This window comes from Hyperoodon ampullatus, assembly GCF_949752795.1.
Source record: "Hyperoodon ampullatus genome assembly, chromosome: X".
Lineage (NCBI taxonomy): Eukaryota > Metazoa > Chordata > Mammalia > Artiodactyla > Ziphiidae > Hyperoodon > Hyperoodon ampullatus.
In genome coordinates, this window is record NC_136913.1 from 51,606,646 (window position 1) to 51,617,254 (window position 10,609).

The window sequence follows — 10,609 nt, forward strand, 5'->3', positions numbered from 1 at the left end:
GACAGTTGAGAACCAACCAATTAGATTAGATTCTACCTTCTGAATTTCTTTAGAACCTGTCCCTTCCTTTTTTTCCACACTATCACAGCCCTAGCTTAGGCCACCTTCAAGCCTTACAAGAATTTCTTCAACATCCTCCTTTTAGATCTCAGAGTCTTGTCCCTCCATATTACAGCTAAACATGAATCTCTCTAAGATTTTGTACTGGAAACCAAATCTGACCACTCCCCTGCTGAAAGGCTTCATTGGCTCCCCTGCTGTCATCAGTTTAATCCAAGCCCTTACCTCTAGCATTTGAGGTCCACCCTAGTTGCTCCCATGACTGCCTTATCCCAATCTATTTTTCCAAACACCTTAACTACTGGAAGCTCTCCACCATGCCCCCCTCTGAGTGTTTGTTCAGGCTGTGCTCTCTGCTCGGGATGGCTTTCCCTCCTCTTAGCTACCTGACAAATATCCACCTATCTTGCAGTACTCAACCTAGGCAGCACCCCTCTGGAGAAACTTCTGACTCCCTCCCTCCTTTGTGCACCTCTGTTCTCCCAATAGACGTCCACCTGCAAACTCCTCTGCATCCATTCATCTTCTTTTTTTTTTTAACATATATATAATTTTATTTTTTTTAATTTTATTTTTTTTATTACTTTCTGCTTTATAACAAAGTGAATCAGTCATACATATACATCTGTTCCCACATCCCTTCCCTCATGCATCTCCCTCCCTCCCACCCTCCCCATCCCACCCCTCCAGGTGGTCACAAAGCACCAAGCTGATCTCCCTGTGCTCTGCGGCTGCTTCCCACCATCTATCTACCTTACGTTTGGTAGTGTATATATGTCCATGCCTCTCTTTCGCTTTGTCTCAGCTTACCCTTCCCCCTCCCCATATCCTCAAGTCCATTCTCAAGTAGGTCTGTGTCTTTATTCCCGTTTTACCCCTAGGTTCTTCATGACATTCTTTTTTAAATTCCATATATATGTGTTAGCATACGGTATTTGTCTTTCTCTTTCTGACTTACTTCACTCTGTATGACAGACTCTAGGTCTATCCACCTCATTACAAATAGCTCAGTTTCGTTTCTTTTTACGGCTGAGTAATATTCCATTGTATATATGTGCCACATCTTCTTTATCCATTCATCCGTTGATGGACACTTAGGTTGTTTCCAGCTCCGGGCTATTGTGAATAGAGCTGCAATGAACATTTTGGTGCATGTCTCTTTCTGAATTATGGTTTTCTCAGGGTATATGCCTAGTAGTGGGATTGCTGGGCCATATGGTAGTTCTATTTTTAGTTTCTTAAGGAACCTCCATACTGTTCTCCATAGTGGCTGTACCAATTCACATTCCCACCAGCAGTGCAAGAGTGTTTCCTTTTCTCCACACCCTCTCCAGCATTTATTGTTTCTAGATTTCTTGATGATGGCCATTCTGACTGGTGTGAGATGATATCTCATTGGAGTTTTGATTTGCATTTCTCTAATGATTAATGATGTTGAGCATTCTTTCATGTGTTTGTTGGCAGTCTGTATATCTTCTTTGGAGAAATGCCTATTTAAGTCTTCTGCCCATTTTTGGATTGGGTTGTTTGTTTTTTTGCTATTGAGCTGCATGAGCTGTTTATAAATGTTGGAGATTAATCCTTTGTCAGTTGCTTCATTTGCAAATATTTTCTCCCATTCTGAGGGTTGTCTTTTGGTCTTCTTTATGGTTTCCTTTGCTGTGCAAAAGCTTTGAAATTTCATTAGGTCCCATTTGTTTAACTTTGTTTTTATTTCCATTTCTCTAGGAGGTGGGTCCAAAAGTATCTTGCTGTGATTTATGTCATAGAGTGTTCTGCCTATGTTTTCCTCTAAGAGTTTGATACTTTCTGGCCTTACATTTAGGTCTTTAATCCATTTTGAGGTTATTTTTGTGTATGGTGTTAGGGAATGATCTAATCTAATACTTTTACATGTCCCTGTCCAGTTTTCCCAGCACCACTTATTGAAGAGGCAGTCCTTTCTCCACTGTACATTCCTGCCTCCTTTATGAAAGATAAGTTGACCATATGTGCGTAGGTTTATCTCTGGGCTTTCTATCCTGTTCCGTTGATCTATCTATGTGTTTTTGTGCCAGTACCACACTGTCTTGATTACTGTAGCTTTGTAGTATAGTCTGAAGTCAGGGAGCCCGATTCCTCCAGCTCCGTTTTTCGTTCTCAAGATTGCTTTGGCTTTTCGGGGTCTTTTGTTTTTCCAAAGAAATTTTGAAATTTTTTGTTCTAGTTCTGTGAAAAATGCCAGTGGTAGTTTGATAGGGATTGCATTGAATCTGTAGATTGCTTTGGGTAGTAGAGTCACTTTCACAATATTGATTCTTCCAACCCAGGAGCATGGTATATCTCTCCATCTATTTGTATCATCTTTAATTTCTTTCATCAGTGTCTTATAATTTTCTGCATACAGGTCTTTTGTCTCCTTAGGTAGGTTTATTCCTAGATATTTTATTCTTTTTGTTGCAATGGTAAATGGGAGTGTTTTCTTGAATTCATTTCCAGATTTTTCATCATTAGTGTACAGGAATGCCAGATATTTCTGTGCATTAATTTTGTATCCTGCTACTTTACCAAATTCATTGATTAGCTCTAGTAGTTTTCTGCTAGCATCTTTAGGATTCTCTATGTATAGTATCATGTCATCTGCAAACAGTGACAGCTTTACTTCTTCTTTTCCCATTTGGATTCCTTTTATTTCCTTTTCTTCTCTGATTGCTGTGGCTAAAACTTCCAAAACTAAGTTGAATAAGAGTGGTGAGAGTGGGCAGCCTGGTCTTCTTCCTGATCTTAGTGGAAATGGTTTCAGTTTTTCACCATTGAGGACGATGTTGGCTGTGGGTTTGTCATATATGGCCTTTATTATGTTGAGGAAAGTTCCCTCTATGCCTACTTTCTGCAGGGTTTTTATCATAAATGGGTGTTGAGTTTTGTCGAAAGCTTTCTCTGCATCTACTGAGATGATCATATGGTTTTTCTCCTTCAGCTTGTTAATATGGTGTATCACATTGATTGATTTACGTATATTGAAGAATCCTTGCATTCCTGGAATAAACCCCACTTGATCCTGGTGTATGATCCTTTTAATGTGCTGTTGGATTCTGTTTGCTAGTATTTTGTTGAGGATTTTTGCATCTATGTTCATCAGTGATATTGGCCTGTAGTTTTCTTTCTTTGTGACATCCTTGCCTGGTTTTGGTATCAAGGTGATGGTGGCCTCATAGAATGAGTTTGGGAGTGTTCCTTCCTCTGAAATTGTTTGGAAGAGTTTGAGAAGGATAGGTGTTAGCTCTTCTCTAAATGTTTGATAGAATTCGCCTGTGAAGCCATCTGGTCCTGGGCTTTTGTTTGTTGGAAGATTTTTAATCACAGTTTCAATTTCAGTGCTTGTGATTGGTCTATTCATATTTTCTATTTCTTCCTGATTCAGTCTTGGCAGGTTGTGCATTTCTAAGAATTTGCCCATTTCTTCCAGGTTGTCCATTTTATTGGCATAGAGTTGCTTGTAGTAATCTCTCATGATCTTTTGTATTTCTGCAGTGTCAGTTGTTACTTCTCCTTTTTCATTTCTAATTCTATTGATTTGCGTCTTCTCCCTTTTTTTCTTGATGAGTCTGGCTAATGGTTTGTCTATTTTGTTTATCTTCTCAAAGAACCAGCTTTTAGTTTTATTGATCTTTGCTATCGTTTCCTTCATTTCTTTTTCATTTACTTCTGATCTGATCTTTATGATTTCTTTCCTTCTGCTAGCTTTGGGGGTTTTTTGTTCTTCTTTCTCTAATTGCTTTAGGTGCAGGGTCAGGTTGTTTGCTTGAGATGCTTCCTGTTTCTTAAGGGGCTTGTATTGCTATAAAGTTTCCCCTTAGAACTGCTTTTGCTGCGTCCCATAGGTTTTGGGTCGTTGTGTCTCCATTGTCATTTGTTTCTAGGTGTTTTTAGATTTCCTCTTTGATTTCTTCAGTGATCACTTCGTTATTGAGTAGTGTATTGTTTAGCCTCCATGTGTTTGTATTTTTTACAGATCTTTTCCTGTAATTGATGTCTAGTCTCATGGCACTGTGGTCCGAAAAGATACTTGATACAATTTCAATTTTCTTAAATTTACCAAGGCTTGATTTGTGACCCAAGATATGATCTATCCTGGAGAATGTTCCATGAGCACTTGAGAAAAATGTGTATTCTGTTGTTTTTGGATGGAATGTCCTATAAATATCAATTTAGTCTATCTTGTTTAATGTATCATTTAAAGCTTGTGTTTCCTTATTTATTTTCATTTTGGATGATCTGTCCATTGGTGAAAGTGGGGTGTTAAAGTCCCCTAGTATGGGTGTGTTACTGTCGATTTCCCCTTTTATGGCTGTTAGTATTTGCCTTATGTATTGAGGTGCTCCTATGTTGGGTGCATAAATATTTACAATTGTTATATCTTCTTCTTGGATCGATCCCTTTATCATTATGCAGTGTCCTTCTTTGTCTCTTCTAATACTCTTTACTTTAAAGTCTATTTTGTCTGATATAAGAATTGCTACTCCAGCTTTCTTTTGATTTCCATTTGCATGGAATATCTTTTTCCATCCCCTTACTTTCAATCTGTATGTGTCTCTAGGTCTGAAGTGTTTGTCTTGTAGACAGCATATATATGGGTCTTGTTTTTGTATCCATTCAGCCATTCTGTGTCTTTTGGTGGGAGCATTTAGTCCATTTACATTTAAGGTAATTATTGATATGTATGTTCCTATTCCCATTTCCTTAATTGCTTTGGGTTCGTTATTGTAGGTATACTCCTTCTGTTGTGTTTCTTGCCTAGAGAAGTTCCTTTAGCATTTGTTGTAAAGCTGCTTTGGTGGTGCTGAGCTCTCTCAGCTTTTGCTTGTCTGTAAAGGTTTGAATTTCTCCATCAAATCTGAATGTGATCCTTGCTGGGTAGAGTAATCGTGGTTGTAGGTTTCTCTCCTTCATCACTTTAATTATGTCCTGCCACTCCCTTCTGGCTTGTAGAGTTTCTGCTGAGAGATCAGCTGTTAACCTGATGGGGATTCCCTTGTGAGTTATTTGTTGTTTTTCCCTTGCTGCTTTTAATATGATTTCTTTGTGTTTAATTTTTGACAGTTTGATTAATATGTGTCTTGGCGTATTTCTCCTTGGATTTATTCTGTATGGGACTCTCTGTGCCTCCTGGACTTGATTAATTATTTCCTTTCCCATATTAGGGAAGTTTTCAACTATAATCTCTTCAAATATTTTCTCAGCCCCTTTCTGTTTCTCTTCTTCTTCTGGAACCCCTATAATTCGAATGTTGCTGCGTTTAATGTTGTCCCAGAGGTCTCTGAGACTGTCCTCTGTTCTTTTCATTCTTTTTTCTTTATTTTGCTCTGCATCAGTTATTTCCACTATTTTATCTTCCACCTCGCTTATCCGTTCTTCTGCCTCAGTTATTCTGCTATTGATCCCATCTAGAGTATTTTTCATTTCATTTATTGTGTTTTTAATCGATGCTTGATTCACCTTTAGTTCTTCTAGGTCCTTGTTAACTGTTTCTTGCATTTTGTCTATTCTATTTCCAAGATTTTGGATCTTGGAAAGAGAATCTTGGATCATCTTTACTACCATTATTCTGAATTCTTTTTCAGGTAGACTGCCTATTACCTCTTCATTTGTTAGGTCTGGTAGGTTTTTATCTTGCTCCTTCACCTGCTGTGTGTTTTTCTGTCTTCTCATTTTGCTTATGTTACTGTGTTTGGGGTCTCCTTTTTGCAGGCTGCAGATTCGTAGTTCCTGTTGTTTTTGGTGTCTGTCCCCTGTGGCTAAGGTTGTTTCAATAGGTAGTGTAGGCTTCCTGGTGGGGGGGACTAAAGCCTGTGTTCTGGTGGTTGAGGCTCGATCTTGTCTTTCTGGTGGACAGGTCTACGTCTGGTGGTGTGTTTTGGGGTGCCTGTGGCCTTATTATGTGTTTAGGCAGCCTCTCTTTTAATGGATGGGGTTGTGTTCCTGCCTTGCTAGTTGCTTGGCATAGGGTGACCAGCACTGTAGTTTGCTGGTCGTTGACTGAAGCTGGGTGCTGTTGTTGAGATGGAGATCTCTGGGAGATTTTCGCTGCTTGATATTATGTGGAGCTGGGAGGTCTGTTGTGGACCCGTGTCCTGAAGTTGGCTCTCCCACTTCAGAGGCACAGCACTGACTCCTGGCTACAGCACCAAGAGCCTTTCATCTACCCATCTCAGAATAAAAGGGAGAAAAGTAGAAAGAAAGAATTAGTAGAAAAAGAAAGAGAGAGAGAAAGAAAGGACGAAGGGAAGAAAGGAAGGAAGGAAGGAAGGAAGGAAGGAAGAAAGAAAGAAAGAAAGGAGGGAGAGAGGGAGGAATGAAAGAAAAAGGAAGAGTGAATGGAAGAAGGGAGGGAGGGAGGGAGGAAGGAAAGAAAGAAAGAAAGACAGGAGGGAGGGAGGGAGGAAGGAAAGAAAAAGAAAGTGAAAGGAAGAGGGGTGGGAGGGAGGGAGGAAGGAAAGAAAGACAGGAGGGAGGAAGTGAGGGAGGATGGAAAGAAAAAGAAAGAGTGAAAGGAAGAAGGGAGGGAGGGAGGGAGGGAGGAAGGAAAGAAAGAGAGAAAGAAGGAAAGGAGGGGCAGAGGGAGGGAGAGAGGAAGGGAAGGTAGGAAAAAAGAGAGAGCAGGTAAAGTAAAATAGAATAAAGTATGAAATATAGTAGCGTTGTTAAAATTAGAAAGTAATTGTTGAAAAAAAACAGAACGATAGAACCCTGGGACATATGGTGGAAGCAAAGCTATACAGAGAGAATCTTACACAGAAGAATACACATACACATTCACAAAAAGAGAGCGGGGGAAATATCAAAAATCTTGCTCTCCAAGTCCACCTCCTCAATTTGGGATACTTCATTGTAAAAAGAGGAAAAGGGCGAGAAGTCTGAAATCTTGCTAAGTCCACCTCCTTAATTTGGGACAATTCGTTGTAAAAAGAGGAAAAGAGGGGAAAGTCTTAAAGCTTGTCCTCAAAGTCCACTTCCTCAATTTGGGATGATTCACTGTCTATTCATGCACTCCACAGACGCAGGGCACATCAAGTGGACCGTGGAGCTTTAATCCGCTGCCTGCGAGGCTGCACAGAGAGATTTCCCTGTCTCTTCTCTGCTCTCAGAGCTCCCGGGTCTCAGCCTTGGACCGGGCCCCACCTCTGCGCGTAGGTCGCCGGAGGGCGTCCGTTCTTCGCTCAGACAGGATGGGTTTAAAGGAGCCGCTGATGCGGGGGCTCTGGCTCACTCAGGCAGAGGGGAGGGAGGGGCGCGCAGAGTGGGGTGGGCCTGCGGCGGCAGAGGCCGGCGTGACGTTGCACCAGACCGAGGCGCTCTGTTTGCTTTCCCGGGAAAGCCGTCCCCGGGTTCCGGGACCCCGGCAGTGGCGGGGTGCACAGGTCCACCGGAAGGCGGGGCGGACAGTGACCCGTGCTCGCACACAGGCCCCGCGGCAGCGGCAGCAGCAGCAGCCCCAGCGTCCCACGCCCGTCTTCGGGGTCCGCGCCTTTAGCCGCGGCTCGCGCCTGTCTCTGGCGCTTCCCAAAGCAGCCCTCTTAATGCCCTCTCCTCGCGCACCAGGAAACAAAAGGGAAGTAAAAGCCTCTTGCCTCTTCGGCAGTTCCAGACCCTTTCCCCGGACTCCCTCCGGGCTAGCCGTGGTGCACTAACCCCTTCAGGCTCTCTTCCTGCCGCCAGCCCCAGTCCTTTCCCTGCGCTCTGACCGAAACCCGATACCCGAGCCTCAGCTCCCAGCCCCGCCCACCCCGGCGGCCAAGCAGACAAGCCTCTCGGGCTGGTGTGTGCCTGAGGGCACCGATCCTCTGTGCCAAAATCTCTCTGCTTTGCCCTCCACACCCCTGTTGCTGTGCTCTCCTCCGCTACACCGAAGCTTCCCCCTCCGCCACCTGCAGTCTCCGCCCGCGAAGGGGCTTGTAGTGTGTGGAAACCTTTCCTCCTTCACGGCTCCCTCCCACTGGTGCAGGTCCCGTCCCTATCCTTTTGTCTCTGTTTATTCCTTCTTCTTTTGCCCTATCCAGGTATGTGGGGAGTTTCTTGCCTTTTGGGGGGTCTGAGGTCTTCTGTCAGCGTTCAGTAGGTGTTCTGTAGGAGTTGTTCCACGTGTAGATGAATTTCTGATGTATCTGTGGGGAGGAAGGTGATCTCCGCGTCTTACTCTTCCACCATCTTCCCAGGGTCCATTCATCTTCTTCCCAACTAGACTGGGCACTGCTTGTGGCCAGGTTTCTTTCATCAGGGCCTACACACTCTTTAAGGTGACCTGGTACATTGGATTTGGAGGAACTTGGGTTAAAGTACAAACAAACACTCCAAGAGCTGTTTGCTCTTGGGCAAGTCATTTGCATTCTGAGCCTTGCTTTCCTTAGCTCTGCCTACCTGCCAAGATTCTGTGAAGTGTCATGTGAGGTGCCTGCTACAGTGTTTGGCTTACTGTAGGGGCTCAAATATTTATCACCCTCTTGGCCAAGAAGCTGAGGAGGAAGAGGTGTTCAGCTAGTGAACGGGGGATTAGGAGTGAGGATATAAGGAGAGGGAGCAGAAACCTCTGAGACCCAAGTGTGGTTGGATTTCTAAAACTGTGCTGGCCACCTGCTCTGTCTGGGAGCAAAGTCGAGTTAGGCTGATGGAAGTGGGGGTGATAGATCAAGGGCCTGCCAAGGCCAAGCCCTCCCTGGGCTGCCAGAATGGACCAGCCCGTGGTGACATCACAATCCTGAGGGGTTGCCAAGGCACTGCTGGAGGTGGACCCTCTTATTTCTCCCCACAGAGCTCTAGGATGTGGATGTGAGAAAAGTGAGCAAGGAAGGCAAATGGAGACAAGGAACAGCCCTAGCCCCAAGACCATGGGCATGGCTCAGGGGGACCCTGGAGAGGCAGGCACGCTGCCAGGTCCTGAGGCTGGCATCCGGGACACAAGTTCATCCACTCAGCTGAAGATGAAGCCCAAGAAGGTGCATAAGATCAAGGCACTCATCATTGACCTGGGCTCCCAGTATTGTAAGTGTGGTTTTGTGGGTGAGCCGAGCCCAACCTACTTCATCTCCTCCACTGTGGGCACGCTCTGCTCTGAGGCAGCTGATGCCTGTGACACCCACAAGCAGACCTACCTGGGCCACGAGATGCTCAACATGGAGGAGCCTCTGAAGCTGATTTATCCGCTAAAATACGACATCGTGGTGGACTGGGACTGTGTCCAGAACATCTGGGAGTACATCTTCCACACGGCCATGAAGATCCTCCCCGAGGAGCATGCCGTGCTGGTCTCCGACCCCCTGCCCAGCCCCACCAGCAACCGTGAGAAGTATGCAGAGCTCATGTTCGAGACCTTTGGCATCCCTGCCATGCACGTGACCTCCCAGTCATTGCTGTCCATCTACTCCTATGGCAAGACCTCTGGGCTGGTGGTGGAGAGTGGGCACGGTGTCTCACATGTGGTGCCCATCTCCAAGGGCGACGTGCTGCCAGGCCTGACAAGTCATGCCGACTATGCCGGCAGCGACCTCACCAACTACCTGCTGCAGCTACTCAATGAGGCCGGCCACAAGTTCACGGACGACCACCTGCACATCATCGAGCACATCAAGAAGGAGTGCTGCTACTCGGCACTCAAGCCAACGGAGGAGCTTGGCCTGTGCCTGGAGGATCTGCGTGTGGACTATGAGCTCCCCGACAGCAAGCTCATCACCATCGGTCAGGAGCGCTTTCCGTTCGCCAAGATGCTCTTCAAGCCCACGTTGGTGGGCAGCAACTGGCCTGGTCTGCCCAAGCTCATGGCCTCCTGCCTGAACCACTGCCAGGAGGCGGGCTTCAAGGAGGAGATGGCAGCCAACCTGCTGCTGTGTGGCAGCTGCACCATGCTGGATGGCTTCCCAGAGCACTTCCAGAGGGAGCTGAGTTTCCACTGCCCCGGGGACAGCCCCGCAGTGGCTGCTGCTCCCGAGAGGAAGACCTCCGTGTGGACTGGCGGCTCCATCCTGGCCTCTCTGCAGGCCATCCAGCAGCTTTGTGTCAGCAAGGAAGAGATTGAGGAGTGGGGCAGGGCAGCTATCTACAGCAAGGGCTGAGCAGTGGTGTCCCTACAGTCCAGGCCTGTGTGCAGGCAGGCACAGGCCACTCTATACACATTTACAGAATTTCACAGAAAGTTTTAAGATGCAATGCCTCTTGTCTGGTCTGGATTTCTTGCTCTAGTGTGATAGCAGAAGGTGGTGGGGTGTTGGGTTTAGGCATATCAGCACCTTCTGCTCTGCTGGGTCGGGAGCAGCAGGGGGGTGGGGGAGGCTCACTGGGCCCCCCCTGCCCTCCCCATGAGGGCAACGTCATCATAGAGCCCAGAATGTGGCTTCCTGTTCTATTAGCTCTTCAGGGTTCAAAATCCAATCCAACAGACACTCATACTGCTTGCTCACCCATGGACCAAGGGGGAAACAAAGGCTCAGATTAAGGGACTAGCTTGGGTCACATAGTTAAGTGGTGGGTGGGAGACTCACAACTAGGTGTCTGATTTCCGTCACCTGTTTCTGCCCCT

At 45.7% G+C, this 10,609-nt stretch overlaps 1 protein-coding gene across 1 annotated transcript; it reads left to right on the forward strand.

The window, feature by feature from the left end:
- Window positions 1-8,837: 8,837 nt before the first annotated feature.
- LOC307069054 (actin-like protein 7B) lies at window positions 8,838-10,145 on the forward strand (the record flags this gene model as incomplete). The annotated part of the gene is made up of 1 exon (XM_079727194.1): window positions 8,838-10,145. Exon 1 carries the CDS (start codon window positions 8,892-8,894, stop codon window positions 10,143-10,145), a length of 1,254 nt encoding a protein of 417 aa, XP_079583320.1. The 5' UTR covers window positions 8,838-8,891.
- Window positions 10,146-10,609: the final 464 nt, after the last annotated feature.